This window comes from Apostichopus japonicus, chromosome 21 (genome assembly GCF_037975245.1).
Source record: "Apostichopus japonicus isolate 1M-3 chromosome 21, ASM3797524v1, whole genome shotgun sequence".
Lineage (NCBI taxonomy): Eukaryota > Metazoa > Echinodermata > Holothuroidea > Aspidochirotida > Stichopodidae > Apostichopus > Apostichopus japonicus.
In genome coordinates this window covers 19,356,108-19,383,236 of record NC_092581.1, presented here as the reverse complement: position 1 = coordinate 19,383,236, position 27,129 = coordinate 19,356,108, and the positions used below count along the sequence as shown (strand labels likewise).

The following is a 27,129-nucleotide window of genomic DNA, read 5'->3' as shown; positions in this document are numbered from 1 at the left end:
CTTCAAAATCAATGACATAAACAGTATGTGACAACTAAAAAATGTTAACCAAAAACGGAAACAATTGAACTTTGATCTCACCATATCACATCAGGTATTTTCTTTAAAAGCTTTTCCTTGATACGAAAAGGATTAAGAATGTATCGTACTTAACCAATTATTGCTTCCTGGGATGTGAGCTGTATTATATATACTGCATGTGTTGTACGGAGCTTGTAGTTATGTGCACTGCCAAGGTTATATTTATCATAGGGAATCAATGTACCAGTTATGAGAGAACCATGGAATCAGTCACAGAGCATGCTGTCATCTCGTGCTTGAAAGTATACTTTAACAAAAACATATAAAAAATCCATCATTTTTTTAGAAATGCTTTGCACATATTACTTTTATTTACTTGTTTTTCTTTGTTTCATTTATTTATATTTTTTTTCGTTGCCTATCATCCTTTATTCTTTGAATTCCTCATTAACAAAATACACTCACTTTTTTTTTAAATTTTGTATCAAAATGCTAAGCTGCTTTTTTGTTCTTTGCCTCTCAAGCTCACCCTAAAAGGCCTTGGCGACAAGGTAAGCACAAAATATTCAAAAAACAAAAAAATAATAATCAAAAGAGCAACGACCAGTTCCGAGCACTTTCGGCCATTTTGAAAATTATGCATCGCTTTAAATTTCATTTTTAATCTGGTTGCTATGCAGTTGCTATGGGGGGTTTGGAGATTTATTTCCTACTTTGAAGTAATTAATCCGATTGAAATTTGATGCTGTAGATTTAATGTATGCAAGTTTTTTTTTCCCTTCTGTCCTTCACTTACCCCTTCTCACCTCACTCTGTCCCAAATCTCACACCCCGGTAGTTTTCATACCCAGTACTAGCTTACAGACTGGTATTGAGGGAACTGTTGAATATTAGTTTGTAGGTTACCTATTCCTTGAGAGTATCATGTAGAGGTAATGTATCCTTTCATTGTCATTACCTTTAAGGTTACATGTCCCTTGTCTCTGTACATGGTACACAAGATGTATTCTTTCTCGTGTGTCGGATGTTATGTCATTTGTAACATTTTCTTTAGAAGTCACATTGTCTTGATTCGATATATGTCTGATGTTATCATATTGTGGATTGAGGTAAAACACTGGGGTTAGTTCATCAGTTTTGAGACAACGGATTGCATTAATCTAGAGTTTTGTGGTAGTACCTTCTTGTCACCTGAATCCCTATTGTAGGTCTATCATAGGGGTTGCCATTAGGCAGCCCATGGTCCATGAGGCCCTGGTGATAGAATTCAATCCGACCAGGCAACTAATCATCCCGCTATATTGCAGTAATTGGGTATGCAGACCCTTAAGATCCTGGCACTAAATAGAAAAGAAATTGTAAGACTTATTATGGCCTCAACTAACATGTTTCCAATGTTGTACAAATATTTGTCAAATAAAAATTTATGTTGAATGTCATCAAAGGCTGTTGGGTTGCTCACATGAAGTCAAAAAGAAAGTGTTTTGGTTCGGTCATTAAAAAATTGTAAAACAAATAGATTAACATCCATTCCTGTGCCGAGAAGCCAATTTCAGCATCAATTTTAGCCGTGATGGAGCTTTCCGGAGATATTAAGCTTATCTTGAAGGTGAATATTTTGAAAATCAGAATAGCTGTAGAAACATTTATTAGGACTCAAAGTTGTCTTCTTTTACTTTGACATATCAAGACTAAAATACTGCCTAAGCTCATCCTGCATTAAGTAGTTATTGTAGTGCGGGTGCACACTACAATATTGGCATTACTTCTGTTAGTAGTTATTGTAGTGTGTGTGCACACTACAATATTGGCATTATTCTATGCAGTAGTTATTGTAGTGCAGGCTACAATATTGGCATTATTCTATGCAGTAGTTATTGTATTGCAGGCTACAATATTGGTATTACTTCATTTGGTAGTTATTGTAGTGCGCATGCACGCTACAATATTGGCATTACTGGCCAAGTGATCTATACCTACATGACTGGACGTTGAAACTTAAAGTTTCATGTAGTATCTTTACATCTGCAGGTTCATAGTCTAGCTGAGCAGCCAACTTTTTCTGAGCCTGTCACGGAGCTCACAAGCGCCCTCACTTTGTAGGTGCCTACATCATGACTATACTCCCTGCATGGTGTGTTGCCCGCCTAAAAAATATCACCATGAACAACCGAAAAGTTCTAATGTACTGCAAGCACTCCACATGCACTACAATACTGCGTATTTGCAAAGTTCTTCCTAATACTGCAAGCACTACACGCGCAATACAATACTGCGTATTTGCAGGCAAATGCAGTTCTAGTTAGAGCCTTTTGTCGTCCAAGTTGTCTCATAATTAATAGACGCTGTGCCACTGTGATAAAGTTGAAATACGTTATACATTTAAAAAAAAAAAAATTTGTTTACGTATTTTACAGACTGGATTTAGATCCCTTAAATATTAACATGACCAGATGACATTGACTGATCTCTGTTGACGCAATTCTTCATTGTTTTTGTCATAAATTTATTTAGAATTTGTTGATAGTTTGTGTAGTGTGTTGGGTAATGTTTAACAAGTACGTCTTTGATGTTGAAAGTCTGGTCGCGTGATGAGGCCATATATGCTCTTGTCATATTTCCGTTGATACCTTCGAAGAGACTTTTATTAATGTCATACTTTATCGTTCTTGGGGCCACCAAATACTCGACTCGATCAGTAAAGTGCTATATTTTCTGATCACAAATGGCAGTGATGTTTATCAGTTACCCTTATCAAACTATAGCCAAGTGAGGTTCATCTCTCTTATTCTTTTTAAAGTTTTCCTTAGAGATGGGAAACTGTTGAAAAGAAAATGTTCCTATTGGTGAAGGGGTGGGGGGGGGGGGGGAATTAAACGTTATGGACAAGAAGCTAAAATGATGTTTGTGCTTTGCACTGCTTTTCTCTTCTGTACCCCATAGTAACATGGGAAAGATTTCAGTTCTAACATACTAACAGTTCACCCCATTAGCGAATGCTTCATACAGGGGCATACAATTTTCAGGGGGGTGTAAAGTGACTTTGAGACCAGATAGCCTTTCTGAGAACAATTACAGTGGCAAAAGTAAACCAACAAATGCAGTGATTTGCTTTTTAATTACAACTACAATATTATTGGCAAGGAGTGCATTAGATGGGGCGTAGTTCCCCAAAAGCTGCAGAATTTAAATCAAAATACATGTCAGACAGGGGATTTTCTCTAAAATTCTGTGGAATGTACGTTTGGCCCTTGGTTGTGAGTTGGGGGGGGGGGGTGTGGAGCCTCGGAAGCTATAGCACTTTGTTAGCCTAATATAATCTAATTCTGTGAACCGTATATTTAAGGGAGAAACAGAGAACAATCTTTTCTTCTTTCTTGTCATGTTTGATTTATTACTCTTACGTTATGGGTGTAAGACTATGCTGAATTCGGCTTTAAGTTGGAGACCAATTTGGCACCAACTTTTGAATATCTGGGCAAGGAGGGAGGGGATGTGACGGGGAGACACTCCCTGTATGTATGCCCCTGGTTTTTTACAATATGTGATACTCTCATTTGTTGTATGCAACAGACATTATCTTCATACTACTGGCCACAAAATTGCAGATGATATTTTATATTAAACTGATAACTTTTTCTTTCTATTAGTACTTTCCCCCACTGCAATTGCTCCACTTTGAGGCACAGCTACAAAAAGAATCAAACTGCCTGCATGTTAGCATTATCAATCAACCGACAATAACTCGCAGAGGTAGAAATCTAAAGTAAGACGTGACATTTCGATCATTAATGAACATATGGGGAGATTTTCTAGCATTTCTGGGTTAAATCATTTCTCTCTTCAGACTGAATATGTTTCAATTGGTTTTAGATATTTTGAGTCTGTAGGACTCTGAAGATAGGACTACTGTTAGTGTTTATGGCATTCCCAGTGGCCTTTTTCTGTTTCAATACCTGTGTACCACATGCCTTGTAATCTTCACATACTGTCTGTGGGGAAGTTCACCCATCACAGCATTCACTCATGGAGAAATGGTTACTTTTGGTATAATGCAACTATCATGTCTTTAGCAAATTTCTGGTAACAAACCTAAAAAGTATTAAAGGCTTAAAAGATGGTAAAAGGGTAAAATGGTAAAAAGGGTAAAAATGGTAAAAGGGTCTGTCCTACATGCAATACCTTCTTAGTTTACAACTCAACAGCTTTTTAATCTCTTTTACCTTTTGGAAATTGCTGCTACATGTAAATTACGTAAATTATTTTCGAAAGGGGTCAGCTCTTTGGTTATTGCTATGTTGGAAGTAGGGTCTGCTTCTGTTCTATTTACATATTTCCAAAGCTATTTTTCATCACAGTGGTATTAGATACGTTGCTTCCCCACTCCACCCCCCCCCCCCCCACACTCGTTGATGTTAACATGGCCAGTTACTGAAAGTAACATTTGTCATACCTGGACATTAAAGAGGAATCCCCATGAACATGAATGTTAGCATTTAAAACATTCCTACCTCATGATTCTTGAAAGATCGTTCAAGTAGCAAAAAGGATTTAAGTGGATTATAAATTTCACTTTGTCACCTACTGTATAGAGTTCACATAAATCAATATGTGGCTCTGTTTGCACTTTGCTTCGTACTAATTAACTAAACTAAACGTACCAATTAACTAGTGACAGAAGAGGTCTGCTCTAAAAACAACCACCAGGTTTTTTCCTTTCTGCCTGGTTCATTAAGTGTCAGTTTAATAACTGTTCGTACTACATTGTTTTAACACCTGTATCAAATGTGCCTAGATAAATTCAGTCATGTTTAGTTGGACATGTGATAACATATGATATATTGAATACTTATAACACTCAGTTTTGCCAGATCTAGGCTGACATGTTCAAACAGTTTTCAGTGTTGAATACCAATGTTTAATTTTGGTAGTATGGTAGGCTGTGACCTCTTTTCTGTTATCAGTTCACTAACTTAATTCTCTTTTAGTTTACATTTGTCCATAGCTTTCTGTCATAACAGTTAATCTTTTATAATTCCTGTAGCTTAGGATACCAGCTTCACCCTAGATAGAATATCATTGAAATTCCTGCATGTTTTGCTATGTGAATTCACAAAACCCTATGTTGTCATGATGATGAAAAAAAGATAACAATAGATTTAATGAAATTAATTTTTAAAAAATCATCCAAGTTCAAAAGTTGTTCAATTTAAAAAAAAAAAAAATGTTTTTTTTTTTAAATATTGTCATATGATTCTGGGCAATTTTAATCTACCACAAATCTTGCCATGACAATTGTTGCAGTCAACATACCTTCCTAACTTAATAGTAGAGATTGTATAGTATATATATATATTTATTTATTCAACAATGAGTTGATCATGTTCGTGAAATTCACAGCTTTTCTCTTAACATTACAGAAGGCCGTAGCAATAGACAACAATAGGGGACCGTTGAACGAAGGTGTTATAGTCTAACCTCACACTAGCTTTTTATCTCGTGCCGTAATATAATGAATCATGTCTAGTGCATCTGGATGTGCACAGCTGTGTTCATTCAATGGGTTAATATTTACTGCGATGTCAGACTCGAAAAAATCGTTTTGTTCCTTTGTTAGCGGTATTTTCTGTTTACTGCGATGCTGTTTGTAGCTGCTGCGTAAAAGAAAACAGAAATATGAAATTAGTTTTTTGATTACTCATACTGTGAAAGGATACACATGGTGTTTAGTGCTTTCCTGTCTGGCGTGCTTGATATTAACATGTTCCATATATCCATTATCCACACGGGAGATATCGTGAAGTCGTTAGGAAAAATGACTGCGTAGGGTACAGAAACCGCCTAGTCTTTCAGGGCTACATATGTTTGGAATCGTGGAATCTGTGGACTTAAAAATTTGACAAACTTTTGGCCTTTTAAAACAGCACACATACCTGTAAGTTCCTTTCAGTTTTACACAAGTTAACTAGAGACTAAGTAGGTTTGAATGGTACAGGTTATTTCTTATTTATTTATTTTGTTGCTGAAGGTTTTGTTCCCTAAATTGGGCCTGATTATAAGCGAGTTGTTACAGCTCAGGAATTGTTATGAACTGGAAGTCAAGGCCCATTATATCCAGAACGTTTCTATGCCCTTTCAGAAGTTTTCCCTTCAGAGTCCTTGTCATATTTTATTTCATTTATTGCTTCTACTAATATATATTAATTTTCATTGTTTACAGTGATTGTTATCTGTTGATGAGAATCTTTACTCTCTATCATTGAGCATGAATAGTGTAAACATATTCAATGCATTCAGCTTAGATCCCTGCTAAACAATGCTTGTATTATTATATGGTCTAATGGTGGGTCACTTTGCTGTCAAGTACCCTGGAGATTCTTGTTTATTGTTCTCTTTTGGCCTATAGAAGTATTAAAATTCCTCAGTCCACTGGTTTAAATTCTTGGGTGTTGTACCAGCAAGAAAACAAACGATAGTTTTCACTTTGTGGTGTGTATGAAACAGACAGTGATCAGCCATGCATAAACACACTGGCTTCTGATACAGTCCTTTGCACAGGATTTTTACTTGACTATCCCTTCACTGTAAGGAGTTGGAAAATATTGGTCTTGTAAAGTCTGTCTGTGAAGTTATTATTATTATTTGGCTTTTTGTGTTCGTTTTGCTCTTACAGCTGTGTCAATGCGATCTGCCCAGTCCACTCCAACGCATGCTCCAAAGGCGGCATCCACCCCCAAACAGAAGACAGCTACGACGCCCGGTACTGGCCCAAAGGTACGTTTATAAAAACTAAACTCTGTGTGTGTTTGTAATGTAATGTTTGCATACGTGCAAAGGTATACCCTCAGTACACAAAAGGTAGTTCCCTATTGTGATTAGTGTTAATACCTGAGAGTTTTCTTTTACACCATGTGAGGGTTCTCTCTTCATTTGGGGTGTAGATATGAGACTTAGTCCATGCAGAGTCTTCATAGTAAATGGACCTCTTTTAATATTAACCCCTGCACAGAAGTGTTTATTGTCTCAGCACACAACCAGTCCTATAACAAAAAAAACATTGGAATACAATGTTTGTATTTTGATGAAAGGAGCTCGGTGCAAAGGAAGTTAAAAAACCTGGAGTTGGAAATGAGTGTCGTAATACCACGATCAGTCGTAATGAGTATTGCCGAATGGTAGAGAAGATATGTATACTGAAGGAAGAAAATGATTGCAAAATAAATTCACTCTTTAAACGAGATGGGGCTCTGATGAAGTTAATGAAAGATATTCACTACCGAGACAGAAAATAAGGTTTCAAACAGAACATCAAAAAATTCAAGCTTCAAGAAGAACATTTAATTAAATTTTCCACATCAGTGCATGTATCTAAAAAATCTTCGATACAGGTAGGTTGGTATAAAAGTTGAAAATCATCAGTTTGATGTCTGTGTCAGAATTGCTCCTATCTTGATATAGAAATTTTAATATAGAAAGAGTTTTCCTCATAAGAAAACTCAAGTTGTGCTGGGTGAAGTTCATCTGTATATCCCCCTCCCCCCCTCCAAAACAAAATAATAATTACTGTGGTTAAACAGCCAAAGATTACATACAATAGCTAATAGATTACAGATCATTAAATGTATTCCTAAACATCTCAGGGATTTAAATGTAAAAATATCAAGTAAAAGATTACATAGCTAATAGATTACAGATCATTAAATATATTCCAAAACATCTCAGATTTAAATGTAAAAGTATGAAGTTAAGGATTACATAGCTAATAGATTACAGATCATTAAATATATTCCAAAACATCTCGGATTTAATTGTAAAAAGTATCAAGTTAAAGATTACATAGCTAATAGATTACAGATCATTAAATATATTCCAAAACATCTCGGATTTAATTGTAAAAAGTATCAAGTTAAAGATTACATAGCTAATAGATTACAGATCATTAAATATATTCCAAAACATCTCGGATTTAATTGTAAAAAGTATCACGTTAAAGTTTTCATTTCTTGTTGGAGGCTCACTGTATTTCATAACAGTGTAGCTATAAATATTTGCCATGACTTTATATCCTATTGGGACTTTAAAGCCTGTAAGCGGATCATCCTCATGCAGCAAAAGTGTCTGGACGACAACAATATTATCAGAATCGAACGTTTTATCAATTAATTTATCAATTTTATATTGATAAATTAATTTATCAATACTCGATATATTTTGTATTCATCTTTGTGCTGCATCCGTGAGGGAAACTTTAAGTTTGGGTGTGGCAAGGAATGGGTGTCACGTTTAATAATATGTTGCTACCGTTTATCATTCCAAGAATATTTATCAGCAGGCACTAAACTTAGAAATTGAATAAAAGCTGAGAGCAACCAAACAGAGAGACCGTGATTGTATTTGCAATGTTTGAAAATGATATATTTTGGACATTTGAAAACAACATTTCACAGCAACCAAAAACAGTTGCCATGACAACTGGTGTTGTAGAATACATGGAGCTCTCAAGAACATTTAATAATAGCTAACTTTCCAAAATCTCAGGAGCTCAAACTTATGTTCAATTAATTTCAGGATAATAATGTCTTATTACTTTCTCAGTCTTTTTGTTCTCTATTGTTTCCCTATTCTTTCCTGGCCTACACAGGACTGTGTTTGTGTTCAAATATTGGCTCCCTTGGGTGTATCTATTTTAATCATAAAGTCAGTTTTTCCACTGTATTTTGTATTATTTCTCCCTGATGTTTTGATTCTTCATCCTTGTTTAATGTATACATATTGCAAGGGCAATAAAAACAAGGGAAAATTAAAAATGTTTGTGTTCAATACTGCTTAAGAGCATGTATCCAAACGGCCAATGAAAGTGAAGTATGCTACATCGGGTAGCTCTTTGTATATCTTTGGATTATGCCTTAGATCTTGTGCTGACGTTTTTATTTTTCTCATGTAAGCTGAAAGTAAGACACAGCTTTCTGTCCTGCTTAACTGTAAGTCATAGTTGGAAAAGTAAATTCAAATTTAATTGTTTTTCACAGACAATTAAAGGTAAAAATCTTCAATTCTACAAGAAAAGTGATCTTGATCAGAACTTTGCTTCCTGGTCACATTGATGGTGTAGTTTGTTTTTCATTAATTTTTTCGTTTCTAACACATCTATTTTAAGTCAAAATCGGTTATTATTTGTGGCTAGTTCCTCTTCAAGTTTCAAAATACTGATTTTAAGCCAACGGTGGCAGTTGGATCTTGTCAGCCTCAGATTAATAGAGTAAATTAATCACGGCTTTGATCAAAATTCTGTCAGTGCTGTTAAACTGAACAGAATTCATTTAATACTGGGATAACCATTGTCACTATTGCTGAAAATGGTTGGCTGGCACTTTTGTCGGTGTGTGTGTGTGTGGGTGTTAGTTAGTGTGTGTTATTGTATATATTTGAATGCGTACCACTAGGTATTGGGCTGTTGTTTAGCCCACTCTTCTTTTCTTTGTCTGAACCTCAAGGCTGTTCATATGAACTTGTTTCTATACTGTAGTGTACTGAACGGATTTTCAGAGTACAAACTGATGTGTGAGACAAATTATGTGGATTTTTTTTTTTCATATATTGATTTTGTGAACTCGTTTAGGTTGCCCTGTGTGTTCATTAAAGCGACATTCCACATGGAAGGATATGTGTTATTAGAGCAGGTTTCACAGTTCACGCTCTCTTAGGTGTGAACTGTGAAGTAGCCTTTTAACCATTTACTGTTGGATGGGTGGAGAATCTATAGCAGGACATATGCTGTTCACTCACAGTACCATGATCCTGTGACATATTATAGTTATAAGGATCCTGTCTCCTTGACCAGTGCTATGGTCAGTGGATAGAGACATCGGCATTAGAAGCAATGTTCATGTACATGTGGCCATGTCGTCAAATAATTGCTTTCCAAACGGAAAGGCTATATAACACATGTTGAATCCATAAATTGTTAGTACTAATTCTAACATGCCTCTCTGTCCGTGACTCTCCTGCTTGGTTCTTATTGGCCGATATGGCATCATGTGACCATTCCTGACAATGTGTTATCCTCAAATAACGGATTGCAGACAATCATTTAATAAGCATGCAATAATACATAAAAACACAAAATGCTGGGATGGTATAGAGGGTTGCACCTCATGATCCATTATTCCTGAAAGTTTAGGGGCTCGACAGTTGATTCACTATAAATGAAAGGCAAATTGTAGTCAACAAATTAGGCCTGAACATACAGAAGAATGTGCTTCATTGCTGCCTTGATTTAGCAGATACAGTTAAAAGTGATTTGGGTGCTTGTGGTTGACACATAGTTAACTTAGCCTGTTGTACTCCATAAAGAATATCTCTTGTAAAATTCTTCTTCTTCTTTTTATTTTTATTGATACATTCCATCGTAAGCTGCTTGATGAACAACACCTATATCTTGACTCTCCTTTTAAATAATCACAAGCTAAGGTACATTTTGTTCTTTTCAGTCATGTCAACTCGGCAGTCTTTCGGCTTTAGGACCTGTTGAATAACGATTGAGGACAAACATTTCTGGAGACAGATTTTCTGATTCGAATGTGGATCATTTTATTAGTTGCTAATTAGTATTCATTTGGCTGCAGAAGAAACAATGCAAATTTGAAACTGATATACTGCATTTTTAAGTGCTATTAACAGAAACAAGTATTTAATTTATTGTTTGTAATTTTTTTTTTACCCCTTCAGAGATCACAGTCTCCCCGCCTCCCTGGCAGGACACCATCCCCGGGTAAGAGAACTCCGAGGCTGAATGTTTCTTCCCCTGGCGTCAAATCCCCTTCCACTCCCTCTCCCCCCTCGTCAGCGTCAGGTGAACATAAACAAACTGTACAGACGCCGACACGGCCTCGCACTGCGAGGTCGCTAGATGTCAAGAAATCCGCTGACACAACTAGGAGTAAAGCTTCACCTAGTGGTCCACCCCCGATCAAGAAATCGTTGACCCCAGCAACGTCGGGTGTCAAGAAAGATCAGCCTCCCAAAGCTACGACGCCGGGTAAATTCGCAAAGACCAACGCTAGGAAAGAGAAGACAAAGCAGGAGCATGCCAAGGAGAGTAGTAAACCAGCAGCGACAAGGGATGTCTCCAAACCTTCGAAAGAAGCAAATGCGAAAGAGGTCGGCAAAGCAAAAGAACCTAGTAAACCGAAGGAAGTAAGTAAACCGAAGGAAGTAAGTAAACCGAAGGAAGTTATTAAACCGAAAGAAGCTAGTAAGCCGAAAGAATCACCTCGACCAGAGACGCCCAAGAAGTTGGTCAAGGAAGGTGAGAAACCGCCACGAAAGGAAAATGGTAAAACTGCACCAAAGGAGACCGGTAAAGCATCCCCCAAAACTGCTAAACCATCCAAGGATCAGACCAAGACCTCGGATAAAGGTAAGAGATGCTTTTACTGGTTACTGTGACCAAACTTTCACTTTATATTTCACTCTGTAACAGGAAAGACAGTCTGTGTTACTCATTTTGAGATCTTTCCAAGAGTCACACATAATGCATGGAGAGGATACAGGTAGTTTTAGCAGAGATAATGTGTATCCTGCTCTCCAAGGGTCGAACAAACAGCTCCCCTCTTCACACCAGTAAGGCAAAGCTTATCTCAAATTGGTTCCACTGCCACAGCATTTTCACCCTTGGCAGGTGAAACTGGGAACAAATCTAACAGAAAAAATGGAGACTTTGGAATATTTCAGTTCAGTAACATGCACAGGATTACAAAAGTGGACGGGAAAGGGGGCAAACTTCTAGATTCCCTCTGAGGATGTAGGTAGGGGCGCAAAATGGTAATGGAAGGGCGATCTTGGCCTTGAGGGGTTGTCTCATCCTCCCCCCCCCAAACCTCCTTCCCCTTGCAGACACCACTGTTCAATTGGTTTCTTTCCATTGTGTCATGGTCTATAGATTCTAGTGGTGAAACAAGCCCACAGAGTGAGATGAGTGAGGAAGACAGGGCCAAGCAGGCATTGGCCGAGAGGAGGCGAGAAGCAAGGGAGAAGGCAGAGAGAGAAGCAGAGCTTGAGAAGGAAAAGCAGGTGCAGCTAAAGTAAGTCATTCCTCTTTATAGCGCAATATGAAAATATATTCATGGAATCATCATTTACCTGCATGAGTGTCACTAAAGAGATATGATTATTCCTTATATAAACCTGTGATCAGGCCTGTAAAAAAAAACTCTAATGAAGCCAACTCACAAGGGCTTAGGTAGTTTTATTGATGTGACTTAAGAAGAGATAAACATGTTTAAGACTTTTAATCTCTCATCTCGTATGATGCAGGAGAGAAGAAGAAGAGAGGAAACGTAGGGAAGAGGAGGAGAGATTGAGAGAAGAGGAGGAAGCCAGGAGACTAGCAGAGGAACACAGGAAGCTGGAAGAGGAACGGATGAAGAAGGCAATAGAAGACCAACAGAAGAAGATGGCGGATGAGCAAGAGAAGCGGGAGAGAGAAGAGAGAGAGGTAAGTACTGAGTGGGGTGGGGATGGGGATGGGGGTGGGGGTAGGATTTTAGTTTAGTACTTCCCCAAGGTTAGAAAGCCAAGAGAAACTTATTTGAAATCCTATTGATGTGATGATTGTGGATAAACACCTTCTCTTTTCAATGTTCAGAACTACAAGGCAGGTCTGTAAGTGTAACACCCATTCCTGCTCTCGGGAACGCCATTTAATGTCCCCCGTCCAACAGAAGAGAGCTTACCTCTGCATCTGATCGCTTCCTCAAATCCTGAGGATGGTGAAAGCACCACCCCCATTCATCATCACTGTAGTGCAGCAATGGTGAACAAAGTTATTCCAAACCAATGAAAGAACCGAACCGAACCAAAATCCATTTTCCATATTCACAAACCGGAAAGTACCAAATCTGCCAAACACACTGCTCAATAACACTGCATAGCTGCAGTTCTTGAATATATCATGATAGATCTTATTCCTGATTGGTCTTGTAACCAGGAACCTAATAGCCCTGGGTAGGACACTTTAACAGCTCCACCATCCCTAGATGTACAGACTCATGACTCTTGAAACAATATAGCCCTACTTTAAGTCACAGACCGATCCTGAGTTTTCAATTTATCCAGTGCTACTAATAGCCATGTTCTTGAACTTGTTCTGCTGCAAAAGGACTGGAGTGTCTATTGTCAAGCCCTGGTCACCATTGAATCTGTCAAGACAAACAGTTTATCCAAGATATTGTGTATTGAGAGTAAGCAGCATAGCTTCTCTAGGTCACTTCGGTATACGTGTGATTGTAATATGTGCTTTTACTCTGGTTATGATAGAAAGTGGAAGAAGAACAGAGGAGGGCGGAAGAGATCATTCGTAAAGAGACTGAACTTGCTGCGAAACATAAGCAAGAAGAAGAAGAACGGGATGCAAGGAGGAGGGTAAGAATTTAGAGTTTATTTCCAGAGAAGAAACGTGAGTTTATTTGAAATAAAAATCATAAGTTTATTTGAATAAAAAAAAAATAAAACTGTTAGCAAACTTCTAATCCACTAGAGAGCCTGTGTAAGAGAATGTGTAAAAGTAAGTTGGCCTGACGTTTCGATCCTAGCAGGATCTTCTTTAAAGGCTAAATGACATTTTAAATGACAAAATAAGTTTATTTGAAGTAAGAGTCATGAGTTTATATTTAGGTAAGAAACGTGAGTTTATTTGTGGGTAAGAAACGTGAGTTTATTTGTAGGTAAGCGTCATGAATTTAATGCTTAGAGAAGAATCTTGTCTTGAATCTAAAGATTGGTTCAGTGCCTTCAACCTATTTACAACACAGGACACTTTAGCTTTTGCTAAGAAACTCTTATATCCAATGAGAAATTATATTGCAAATGTGAGTAATGAGAAAATAGTGAAAAAAAGAATTATTAGTGAAAATTGAGTGAATTAGTGGATATCTTAGTTTGATCTGTTGCAATCGTATTCAAAAAAAAAGTTTCCATTACTGGTTAAAAAATTGGAGAGTGTGGGTAAAATATTGGAGATTATTGAAAAACAGCTTCATTAAACTTGATAATGACATGCAAGACATATCTGAAATAGATTGATAGTATTAAGTGGATAATCACACCAAGAAATCCTCTGTAATTCAATCCCATCCCGTCTTGGGGCTTTAAGCGATTACTCTTATTTTTACCTCCTCAGAGGGTCGATGAAATCATGAAACGTGCTCGAAAGGGAGCCCAGGCTGCTGGACAGGTTAGTTTGCTTGTTTTGATTTTGCTACTCCTGATTTGCTTATTTTTTGGGCAGAAACCCCTCCTTTATTTGGCCGTATGAACATCAAACAATTGTTGATCAATTAGAAGGAGAATGAACTACAAGTTTGGATTCTTTACCATTATTTTTTTTTTGATCGGTGAAACAATCTAGCAAAGCAAACTTGATTATTCATGGTATGGAATAAATAGGAACGACGTAATTTTTTTATAAGTGTTATAGCTTAGTCCTTAATCGACCCTCACACCTCCACTAACATGTTCAACCTTGCTCAGTATATATCGCAAGGACAATCCTGTCAAAACAGGTTTTTCACCAAGTTGTAAATGAAATAAATTCCAAGCCTTTCCCAGATTGTAATCCCGAGGCGGCTATCCCACTCTCGCCTAAGATTTCTTTGCTTTTTACAAGCTTTTTCATAATCTTCCGATTAGTGTTCCATTGTTCATTTACATCTCTGTTCTCTGTCTGCCACAAAATGGTTTAATCGTGTCAGTAATTCCGTGGAACACGGTGTTCATCTAAAGATGTTGGCCGATACCGATATTTGACAAAAACAACTGTATCCCTGTGTAGACATTGCTTGCTCTCGACTAGATTAGCAATTCAATAAATGGTCCTAGGTCTCCATGTGTACTCAGTAGCGAGCAGCGCATCCTAATTGGCCAACGTAATAGTCACCGGTGTACAGCGCAAGGTGTTCCTATCAGAAAAGTAAGGTCTACGCAAATGGAACTTCGTGCGAAGGAACTGTTCACTTTACACAGTTGACCCTGACTGAGATTGGGCATTGGAAAAGAACTTCAGCCTGGCAATTTAACTTGATGCAAGTTCACTAATGCAATGGCAGCTGTTATGAAATATTTGTAACTGTATAGTGTTATAGAAGACCAGGAACGTGTTCAGTATTCCTAATTTGTCTGAAAACTTGAGCATGTACTCGTCTCAATTTAAATTACTATTTGCAACAGGGAATCTCACAGAAATATGTGGTTATAATCCTGCAGATTCCCTTTTTGTCTTAAGTAATGAACTATGACGGATAAATGTAACCTAATTTAAGCTGTAACGACAGCAACAGCTCCTTTGGTTTCCATAGAAATACTATTATGAATTTTAATAACCTGTAGGCTGTCAGAACCTTCATCTACTCCACAAAAATTAGAGCACAGCAAGTTTTAAGCCCCAAAACCAAGTTTACTGGGAGTTGGAGTGTGTATTTGTTCTGTCGCTAAAATGACAACTTTTTGTGAAACAACAACAATTTTAGTAGGTTTTTAAGAGACTCGGGGCATTGTGACTTGAGTACAAGTAGAGGCTAATGTTAGTCTCTTTCTCTTCTTACAGAAGGACAATAAGTCGGATGGGGATGGCTCCAGCACACCGGAAGAAAATAGTACCAGTCCTACTGAATCATTTCCTCACCTCAATGAATCTGAGTCTAACAGCGAGACTGACCTCAAGGAGAAGAGCGAAGTGGAAACCACAGAAGAGGCAGAGAGTAAGTCACCTGATGATGGAGCGAGCAAGTCACCTGATGATGATGAGATCAAGTCACCTGATGATGGTGAGAGCAAATCACCTGATGAGGCAGAGAGCAAGTCACCTGATGAAGCAGAGAGCAAGACACCTGATGATGGGGAGAGCAAATCACCTAATGAGGCAGAGAGCAAGTCACCTGATGATGGTGAGAGCCAGTCACCCGATCATGTAGAGAGCCAGTCACCCGATGGTGCAGAGATCAAGTCACCTGATGATGGTGAGAGCAAATCACCTGATGAGGCAGAGAGCAAGTCACCTGATGATGTAGAGAGCCAGTCACCTGATGGTGCAGAGAGCATGTCACCTGATGATGGTGAGAGCAAGTCACCAGATGATGTAGAGAGCAAGTCACCTGATGAGGCAGAGAGCAAGTTACTGGAAGAGGCAGAAAATGAACCTGTGATTGATAAAGAAGACCAGGATGAGCCTGCTCCCCATGAGATTGAGGCAGCAGAGAACAATGAGCAGCCCAATGGAGATATGCAGCTCCACGATGAGTTGACGACGGAAGCTGAGGAACAGACAGAGGCGGGTCCCACAAATGGTATCCGAGTGGTTGAAAATGGTCCCATCGAGAACGGTGGATCACCCGTGAATGGGAACAGTCTAGACTTTATGGGATCAGGAGATGCCTCTATAACGATGATGGGTGATTCGTTCCCTCGGGTAGAGGTGAAAGTCGAAAGAGCAGAAGAAGCAGTCGATGACGAGGTTGGAAATTCTGGAGATCCCATTGTGCTGGAGGAGACGCCCGTAATTCCCGACGTAGACGAGGAGAAGACTAAGGTCCCCGATATGGGCTTTCAGATCGGGGAGAAGGATGGCGTGGTACCTGCAGTGGAAGTCAAGGTAGTAACACCGGATGGGGACGAGGTGGCAGAAGAAAGCTGGTAGCTTCACCGGAGCACAGCAGGTAAGCATTGGGTGCCATCCCTTGCCCATATGGTGCACCGTGGGTCTAAAGTATTACTGAAGGGTGTAATCGGCTCCCATTTTGCAAAAGGAAAGCCTGGGTAGTTGTTATTGTTTTGGAATTCACTCATCGCTTTGAAGTCAGGCAGTCAAGCTGTGAGCTGCTGGTGAGTCAGTGTATCCTATAACTGCATGTTGATGTTTTTGACTGACTGTATCAGACTAAATTTGTTCTTGTTAATGGCTGATAGATACAACAGATTTCAGTGATGGGTCAACTTGGGATAATGGAAGAACCTTAAAATTTTATTTGAATTTAAAGTTGTGCAGTGTCCTGAAGGTGGAGGAGCAGAGGACAGAAGGGGGGCAGAAGGGCAGGTGATTGCTGGGTACTGGATAATTATGAACTTCTCATGGTAATCCCCCCTATGGCTGACATGTTCCTCCACAAAACTACCAGTCATTTACAAAACCATTCTTCATCTGTTCATTTGTTTTGTTTCCAGTTGCTGTTTTGAAGTAGAGTTCCTCTTTCCTGAGTGGGAGCAAACTGAATTTTGCCCAGAGATAGCTTCACCATCCTGCTGGGGGGAAGCTTGTACCAGTCGGCAATGTTTGTGGCAGAAATGCAAAGAACTTACCGTGTGAAACCAAGAACACAAAATGTGACATGCTCATTTACTACATGAAGAAAAGTTTAAAATGCTGTGAAAACTTTGGTTTAAACTTGCAAATTTTCTGTTTAAAGTACGGTTGAAAGGAGATGCAATGATAGCTCCTCCTGAGTGAAAGCCTGTTTTTTAGGGGAGGGGTGGAGGGAGGGATGGGTTGCGCCAAAGTGAAGGATCATTATTGGAAGGTACATGTAACCATAATGGTAGCCAGTGGCTGAGTTGTTACTCTATATGCAAGCCAACTTTCTGCTCCAAAAATTGCTTTGCGGGCATGAAAAGCCGGTCGAGCATGGATAAACACCTGCCGTGTGGTTGCTAGGGAAAGGTTTTAAGAGTTTACACCAGTTGTAAACATGTCACAAACAATCATTGTATAGTATGTGATCCAGAAACATGGCATATCGATGTGGATGGGTTTATCTTCTCTTATCGCCAGATGCAAAGATTTAGACTACATTAAAAACAGGGTGTTATTCTGTTAATGGCTATTAAACATGAAATAAACAAATCCTTACACAAACTCTGTGAGAAGAGTAAATATATGCAAAGTGTGTGATATAAATGGTTGCAACCGCTCTCAGGACAATAGTGAATGATTAAGTATATCGATGCCCTCATTGACATATTTGTGAACATGCTTCACTTGATTAGATAATAACGAACCATCACTCATTACAAGAAGATGATGAGCGACTGCAAGGGAGAAGCAGCCAAGGCTAAGTTTCTCATGAAAGACTGTACACCCGTTTCCATCAAAAAAATATGTCAAATCAGCGAATATTAAGCAGAAAGGAATCAAGGTCAGTGATATTAAAATGACCTAGAGGGCAATTGGTTTATTCTTGCTAATAAACTGTAGGCACTGTCTAGTCTTGCCGTGAAATGCCAGATTCTCAATTTAAGGTTAAAAAATGAAGAGAAAATCCGAACACGTGGACGGTTTTGCATTTAGAATGTCAGCTACAAAGGGATTCTCGAAGACAATGCGTTCCTTCTTTTGGAATACAACAAGTCTCCCCCCCCCCCCACCCCATGTGGATGAGGCACGTACTGATAGGTTATGTTGTAGTTTGTTGCCATGCCAACGGGCATCTCAGGTTTTGTGACAAGAGAACAGAGACAAAGTTTGCAAGTATAGGCTACTTAGCAGAAGTCAGTATTCAATTTGAAAATTTCACGACTGCCATTTTGTATCCATTGCACGTATTGTTTCATGTACTACTGTAAGTACAAAAATTGTATACATCACAAAGAGACTATTAGAGTGCTATTTCAGAACCCTTGGATGGGATCAGTATGAAGAAGGACGTACCTGCTAATCGCCACAAGAATGCTGGCTCCTCGTCCAGTTTGTATGAACCCACACCGAAAGAGAACATAAACTAATAAGGTCGTTGTGCTTGTTTCTCATCTTCTCAATATTTTTACTCCAAAAAACAGTCGTTGTTTTTAGTAGTGCAGTACATTTGTCATAAAGCAGGGGCATTAGTACGATAAAGTTAGGTAAAAAATGGGTTTTGCTTGTGTATTTATTTTATTTTTCATGACATGACTAATGGGGGGCGATATTACTAAACAAAGGATGTGAAAGTTGTATTGTTAGGGCTCTACCAACTTATCAACATTTTATTATTAATACAAATGTCTGTACTATATTGTGTAATTGCACGCGATTATTATTGGCCGTATGTACATTTCTTCCGTTGAGTCCGTGTTTTGCACCTTATTTTATACTTTCAAATGATTGTGACATAAATAAATAGGCGAGTTAAGCCCGAGACCCAAGGTCAAATTATAAAAGGTGACCAGAGTGAAATATGAAAAAAATTATTAAAAATTTTTGTTTTTTTAAAAATGCTCATATTTTTTGTAAAACAGCTACGGTTTGACAAAATGAAAATGCTAAACAAAAAAAATAGAAGTAGAGCTAAATGGCATATGTACCTATTGCATGGTTTAGAATGTTGAAAATCTCATGGGGATTCTTCAATGCTGCTGGGAAGTACTTTTAAGGAAAGAATGCATGCAAGCTGCGACAAAAAGATAATAAAATGCTGAAGAAAATAAGAAAAAGAAGCACTTTGATGACATTCAAAATTAAGACATATATGAAATGTATTTACTATGCCTTAATATATAATGATCTGTTTTATGTAAAGCTCTGTAAGGTAAAATTATCTACATAACAAAACTTAACGATATTTCTCCAACATTTTAATCGGAGAAGCTCATCAATTTTTTTCTCTTTCATTTCCAAGGAGTGTGTTGTGTTTACTTCTGAACAATTTTTAAGTGTTGACATCAAAATGAAAACTGTGCTACACGAGGATAAAGAAGAAAGTGAAAAAGATAAAAAAAATAACAAATATTAAAAAAATTGTAGTTTTGTGCAGAGTTCAGTGCAATTTGATAATGAGCAATTAGGCTTGTACCTGATGAGTTTATCATTATAATAAACATTGTAAGAATTTAAAGCAACATGTAGCCAAGTGGGCAAGATAGCTTCAATATTCATGTGAAAATGTGGTGATACATTTTTTTTAAATTATCAGTGTCTGGAAATTGTAGAAACACAAAGATCCCCTCTCTCTTGAAGGGGAGAAATAACTTGATAGTTATTTCGGTCACTTCTTATGAAAAAAAATGCAGCATTTTTTTTATTTTATCAAAGGTCGTCATGAGCTGATTGTTATCGTCACCAAAAGTGGTCATTTCTTATGAAAAAAAAAAATCAGAATTTCTTCTTTTTTTTTTTGTATTAAAAAGTTGTCATAAACTGATCGTTGTCGTCATCAAAAGTTGCATAAACATTGTTTTGAGATTGTGCAAAAAAACAAAACCAAGAAAAAAAAATTGAGAAAGACCCCTTAAAAAGTCCAGCTCTTTTGGTAGAATTTATATTTAACTTAAAATAATATAATTGGGATAAACATGTTTTTCTAACAAGAGAATTTTGTTCAAGGTGTGGTCTGTAGCTGTTATTGCATTTTGTATAAGAATAATGGGTATTAAAGTTGTGATCAGCTTATAGAAACACTGCAAAAGTTATCATTGGTATATGTTACGAAAATACATCCTTGAGGTCAGTGGAAGGGTATTGGCGCATGTGAAGTGGGAATAGAAAACAGGAATGGCAGGGGGTGGGGGGGGGGTTCTCATTTATATCATAATATTTACAGGTACTTATAAAGGAGCAAAAAATGGTAGAAATATCATTGATCATGGAAAATATTTATTCCAAATGTTTCTTTTTGGAAGGGGTGGTGCCAGAGTATGGTACAGAAGGGCCTGTGGGTCATATCATATGACCAGCAAGCTTGTTAGCGTCTATTTATAAACCACGGAGATGGGTTATTGTTGTACTATCTTTATAAGCATGAAATCACTCTTGGTTTAAAGCCAGACGATTTGTACATCAAGCATTGGTGCAGAATATCATAACGCTTGTGTTTTAGAGGCTTTTGGCACGTTAGACAGGCATTTACTGCAACTATAAAAGCTCTGTTGTTGTTCATTAACCAATATTTGTGTTAAAATCGTGAGGTTTACTTTGGACAAGCAAAATTTGACAATCTTTCCACAAGATACAAACCATGAATATTGCCTCATGGTTGAGATGACTGTCGTTGATTTGTAAACGATGAAAGAACTCAGATATTGAAGAATGTGATTTGTGACAAATGTTTCAATATTTCCAGTTAGATATGTGTTCATGTTGTACATGGTGCTTGAAGTTATTCATAACCTGCATGCTATTAATGGTATACGGCATTTGAAGGATGCAAAGGATTTTTCCTGCCTCTTTTCACTCAAGCATGATCTATTTGTATTCCTTGCTTAGACTAATAATGAAGGGGGAGCCGGGTGTGGGAGTCAGGGGAGGGGGGCAGGGGAGGGGGGCTGGGTGGGGGAGGGGGGTGATTGTAGGAATGTGCAGTGGTAGTTAGGAGTAATGTGACAAGTATGGCTGACCTGTTTACATGTAAAACTCCCTGGTAGATCAGGAATGAGCTTCTCTATTAAAAAAAAAAAAGAATTATTAATAAATAATAAAAATTATTTTACTCTTTTAGTACTAGTGGTATATTTGTTAGTTTGCGATGTTAATAAGAGTTAAAGAAATGATGAGATGCATTCAGATGATGGAATGTGAAACGAGCAAAATTGTTTTGTTTTCAGTTTTTTTTTTTGTCTCTGGGGTATGTCTTGCTATAAAACATGAACTGTTGCCAGTGGCTTGTTTGTATCCATAAATTAATCCCATTCCCCAAGAGGGGATGGACCTGGGTTCCTTGAAGTGGCATCCCACACAGGAGGAATGGGGGTACTGCCAGGTCTTTAATTAGGTCTACAGAAAAAAATGTTTGTTTTTTTACTGCCTTTTAATTTTGTCCGGGTTTGAGAAGGATCTGCACCTGGTTCCATTGGTGAGACTTGTGATCAAATTTAAAACTTAAATTCATTTACGTTCGAGAAGTAAATATATTCTTAATGTAGAAAGGACTTCACATAAACTTGCAGGTCCACTTTAATCGTGGATGATTAATTCAGATCTCCAAGCAAACATCTCATCCAGAATGTGCTTAAAGTTGGGGACAGTACACATGGTGGCATAGGGGGTAGACTGGGGGGGGGGGTTTGGGGGAGGGGAGCACATACTTCTGTGTACAGAAGACACCTTTGCTTCCTGGTATGTTTCAGATATCCCTAAAGGATGAACTATACCTCTTAACATAACTTTTAAAGCTTTTATCTAACGGGATGGGTGCAAGGTTAAAATTACAGATGGACTTGGAAACGGCAGTGTCACTTTATCAGGCAAAAGGAACCTGACATTTTGTCAGGTGACTAAAACCTACTTAAACAACAAATGTGGGACATCCACAACTATTGTAAAGAATCTTGGATGATTTACCAGGCTGTATCTGGCAATTTCTATCTTAGCTTCAAGCAGTTTGTGAGCCATGTGTTGATCATTTAGCTTTGACACAACTTGTGAGCCATGTGTTGGCCTTTTTAGCTTCATGGGCCATGTGTTGTCCATTTTAGCTTCATGGGCCATGTGTTGTCCATTTTAGCTTCATGGGCCATGTGTTGGCCATTTTAGCTTCGAGCAGTTTGTGAGCCATGTGTTCACCATTTATGCTTCAAGCACAACTTGTGAGCCATGTGTTGGCCTTTTTAGCTTCATGGGTCATGTGTTGTCCATTTTAGCTTCATGGGCCATGTGTTGTCCATTTTAGCTTCATGGGCCATGTGTTGGCCATTTTAGCTTCGAGCAGTTTGTGAGCCATGTGGTCACCATTTATGCTTCAAGCACAACTTGTGAGCCATGTGTTGGCCTTTTTAGCTTCATGGGCCATGTGTTGTCCATTTTAGCTTCATGGGCCATGTGTTGTCCATTTTAGCTTCATGGGCCATGTGTTGGCCATTTTAGCTTCGAGCACAGTTTGTGAGCCATGTGTTCACCATTTATGCTTCAAGCACAACTTGTGAGCCATGTGTTGGCCTTTTTAGCTTCATGGGCCATGTGTTGTCCATTTTAGCTTCATGGGCCATGTGTTGTCCATTTTAGTTTCATGGGCCATGTGTTGGCCATTTTAGCTTCGAGCACAGTTTGTGAACCATGTGTTCACCATTTATGCTTCAAGCACAACTTGTGAGCAATGTGTTGGCCATTTTAGCTTCGAGCAGTTAGTGAGCCATATGTTGGCCATTTTAGCTTCGAGCACATGTTCGTGAGCCATGTTAGCTTCGCACACAGTTAGTGGGCCATATGTTGGCCATTTTAGCTTCGAGCACATGTTCGTGAGCCATGTTAGCTTCGTACACAGTTTGTGAGCAATATGTTGGCCATTTTAGCTTCGTGCAGTTTGTGAGTTATGTTTTGACTATTATAAAAGGTAATAACTCTTTTATTTCAGTCTTTTCTTCTACATTACAGGGTTCAGATTGCAACACTTGTTAAAAAGATACAAATCAAATAATCAAAGTTTCATGAAAACTTTCTTTTTCTAGAAAACATTAGCCATAGCACATCAGCATTCAGCAATGCTAACAACAGTATCATATTACAACTTTGTTACAACTTATCAATCAATCCCATTTATCCTACATTCTGCTCTACACATTTCACTTGCATTAACCAATGTGAATTTCCAAAACCTTGTTTACAACCACAAAACCTAAAATAGGTAACAGATTTAAACCAAATGTATAGGTTTGCACAACAGCCCTAGAAAATATTCATTTAAGGTCGATTCAAGTCGTAATCTAGTGATTTCACTGACTCGAGTCCAGTTGCTGAATCGAATCACTGTGTTATCTCTTCGTGGAGTCAGTTGACCAACTTGTTCAAGTCCCTTCACATCTGAAACTTAATGACTCATGTCATGACTTGTTGCATCGCTGGCCATTTCTCATGTATGCACTGAGTTGTAAATCTGTGTTGTCCTGTCAAAGCCTTGTAAGGTTTACACATAATTAAGTATTATTTGGTCTAAGAGAACTATGTGGGTACAACCACCTGATACCTGACAGAAATAATTCTACATCCTGTAGAAATCTGTCTAGGAACTCTACAGAGCGTATCAAGAGCGATTTTCAACTTTAGGCCTTTCCACAAAACTGACGGTTGACGATGTGTGCTTGGTGAATCCCTTAACATACAGTCCTACAGCAAATGCCATCGATGTTCTTTGTCAAGTCCAAAATAAATTCTACTTCTTCAACTCTTTAACCAAGTAAAAAACAATACCCCCTAAATATGACCTTTGAATATATCCATCATAATCCTTCATGATGTGGAGGATTAAATCAAAATACATCCCAGTGAATATAGAGATATATATAGTCAATATTCTTAATCTCTTCTCAATTACTCTGGTTCATAAATCTTGAAGCAGCTGAAAGCATTGATCAACAATTTGACCTCTGACCTTCTGAGTTTCGTTCATGACATGATTTCCACTGGTCCAGCTTAGATACCTTTCTGTTTCTATTATCTTTTGGAATGAATGTTTCATGAAAAATTAATGATTCCCTCAAATGTTCCAATAATTGTTTCTTATGCAAATAACAAAACCAAACAAATACTGACATTTTTTACATCAAAGATAAAAAATATTTCAATTTTTTCTTACTTTCTTCTTGACAATGTGAAATGTAAACAAGATCTGATGAGTTCACTCCAGTAACTAAATTAACCAACTTGCAAAAGGTGAAAAGGTATCCATAAGAATTTAATTTCACATCTTACCTGAACAGTCCTGAGATAAATGGACAGATAATATGAAACATACGATTTACCTCAAGATTTACAAATATTTGTACATTTAAAAACCTTACAACCACTTGACCTCTTTGTATCAACTTTTTTAAGGCAACGAAAGTTTTCAGTCGTATATTTGACACAGCAATCAACTCCATGTTTGTAAACATGTTTTTTTCCTTCTTCTTTTTTCAGAATTTTTTTTTTTTGTAAACATGTTGTTGTGTTGTTCAGCCACGGCCACATAGTTGGGGTATCATCTTCATGTACAAGCAGTAAGTTATAAATCAATCTATACCACAGGACTCCACAAATGGTTAAAGTAATTATCAAAGCATAACATATATACTTTAGCATATACATATAAGCATAACAGTTTAACCATCAGGACTAATTTAGATGCTACTTTTCAAAGATCAATATTTTCAGATAAAACTATACAATACTGAAAACCAATTTTTTTTTTTTTTTTGTGTCCCACAAATTGCTGTATCCTTCTACTTTATAGCAATTACTTAACAGTACATTACTTCCTGACAAAGAATTTCAGTCAGAATAATCACAGAAGGAATGGCCCTGAAAGGGTGATGTAAGATAACGGTTTCATCTATACTGGAACAGCTCCATCGGTACTGGGCAAAGTTTCCATATTCATGAGGTCATCTTGAGGTCATCTTAAGCAGTCATGAACTTCCAGCATGTATGGGAGCACGCAGTGAAATAGCAGCATAGTCCTTTTGTCTACTTTGTCCCACAAACCAAATTCTTTTCACTAAACTGCTGAATTTGACGGCAACAGATTTTAAAAAGTACCAAAAAGAAGAGAAAAATGTTGGAAGTTTGGAGTAAAACTCTGTGAAGCTTTCTATTCACTTTCCAGAACTAAATTGGTTTGATCTTGAAATGAAGTCCAATTAAGGAAAAGACTAAACATTTGAGATCTTGGACAAGGTAGTAGAAACATCGCAGGCCTTCTGCATCTCTGAAAGAAACAAGAGAAATAAATCGGGTCAATATACAACAAATATCATCACCAAACGGTCCGCACCCTAAATGTGTGGGCTGTGGTCATCATGAGAGAACTACAGGGCCCAAATCAGGACACATAACAGATATAGCAAACAGCTAGGCAAATCAAGTGCGTGCCTAGAAGATATTGAGGTATTCATTTTTTTCTTTTTTGCAAAGTATCAGACCGGCTATAATCAACTGCAAACCATGCCCTCTTCCACTTTTATACATCAACTAGCCCAAACTAATATTAGTAATAGCTACTGTACTGATATTATTCTGACCTCTTCCCTTGAGGTTTAATCACCTGTTTTCATATAAACATCAGTTGTATGTCATCCTATAATATCTGCTTCACAACTGTCAGATTTGTGATCGATCAGGATTGCAATTTCCAACGACAAGGCCCTCACAGTTCCTCTGTGTGATTCGTAAGATCTAATGTATGGAACGCTCTACACAGAGATTATACTGAAATTTCAGTAAGATCTTACCTGCTGTTATTGACATCAATAAGTGATCCAATCTTGCTGGTTGTAAATGAAATGTGTTCGTCTCCCATCACAATCTCCAATTCCTGTCGACCGACTCTGTCTGGTTGAGGCCAGAGTTTGTCGTCCTCATGCATCAGGTCACTCTCCTTGACGATTCTCTTCAACTCGTCCAGAACAGCTTTGTGAACGAAAGCCTTGTCGTGCAAAAAATTGAAATGAAAGTTTGTTTTAAACTAGTGTCTGGTTGATTTTACAATGCAACATTACACAACATGCTGGTTTGGTTGTTTTAGGATCAAAGCGGGGAAAGACGGTCACTTTTCCAAACAAATCAACCCTTTGCTTATATAAGAAACAATGGTCAAAAAAGGGTGCTTGGAAGTAGGGCTGTGTCATTCCGGTTAATTCACTAACCGGTTAACCGTTTCTATTAACCGAACGGTTAACGTTTAAACGTAACCCGTGTTGTTGCCTCAAAATAGGAGCTGAAAATCAGAGTTATATAGCTCAGATAATAATTCCGAAAGAGCGCCACCACTTTTAATGCGGAAGTACATTCTCAAAGTAGCGCTGCAAGTATCGTTTTTTCATAATGTGTATGCCAAGAATTAGGTTGTATTTGCTTAGTTTTGACGATCGTTACATTAAAAAAGACGAATCGCACGTTTACATGAAGTTTTTAACAGATTTTTGTTTCTCTTTTCAGTTCATCGGTAACTGTTACAGAGATTTTGAAGCAAATATTTCTTCGTTAATTGCGTAGCCCCTACTGTAATAGCGTGGGCATTGTATGGCAGTTCTAAGCCTAATATTACTAGGCCTACTACATATTGGCATTGTGTATTGAAGTTCGCGATCATATGGAGTGTTAGACTACAAGGCTTTCACCAGCTAGGCCAAGGTTAGGAAAGTCGGTTGTTAGGAAGCGATTACTACAGGAGCGTACGGTAG

At 37.9% G+C, this 27,129-nt stretch overlaps 2 protein-coding genes across 7 annotated transcripts in view; one reads left to right on the top strand and one right to left on the bottom strand.

Annotated features, from left to right (window-relative positions):
* The window catches only part of LOC139962401 (uncharacterized), a 71,170-nt gene extending 52,548 nt beyond the window's left edge, over positions 1 to 18,622 (top strand). For 3 of the 6 annotated variants that reach the window (XM_071962312.1, XM_071962315.1, XM_071962311.1), the window contains 9 exons: positions 546 to 572; positions 6,695 to 6,795; positions 10,750 to 11,440; positions 11,963 to 12,104; positions 12,337 to 12,517; positions 13,339 to 13,443; positions 14,201 to 14,254; positions 15,623 to 16,730; positions 17,236 to 18,622. In XM_071962312.1, coding sequence (XP_071818413.1) covers positions 546 to 572; positions 6,695 to 6,795; positions 10,750 to 11,440; positions 11,963 to 12,104; positions 12,337 to 12,517; positions 13,339 to 13,443; positions 14,201 to 14,254; positions 15,623 to 16,711 — 2,390 coding nt within the window. In that variant the 3' untranslated portion in view covers positions 16,712 to 16,730; positions 17,236 to 18,622. The remainder of the gene's footprint in view (positions 1 to 545; positions 573 to 6,694; positions 6,796 to 10,749; positions 11,441 to 11,962; positions 12,105 to 12,336; positions 12,518 to 13,338; positions 13,444 to 14,200; positions 14,255 to 15,622; positions 16,731 to 17,235) is intronic. The other 3 variants (XM_071962316.1, XM_071962314.1, XM_071962313.1) reach the window with 1 other exon arrangement.
* A 4,768-nt stretch (positions 18,623 to 23,390) lies between these two features.
* LOC139962409 (protein mago nashi homolog) overlaps positions 23,391 to 27,129 on the bottom strand; it is a 183,793-nt gene continuing 180,054 nt past the window's right edge. The window contains exons 4-5 of the mRNA XM_071962327.1: positions 26,179 to 26,372; positions 23,391 to 25,655 (exon numbers count right to left, since the gene is read on the bottom strand). Of these exons, the coding sequence (XP_071818428.1) occupies positions 25,556 to 25,655; positions 26,179 to 26,372 (294 nt within the window). The 3' untranslated portion in view covers positions 23,391 to 25,555. The remainder of the gene's footprint in view (positions 25,656 to 26,178; positions 26,373 to 27,129) is intronic.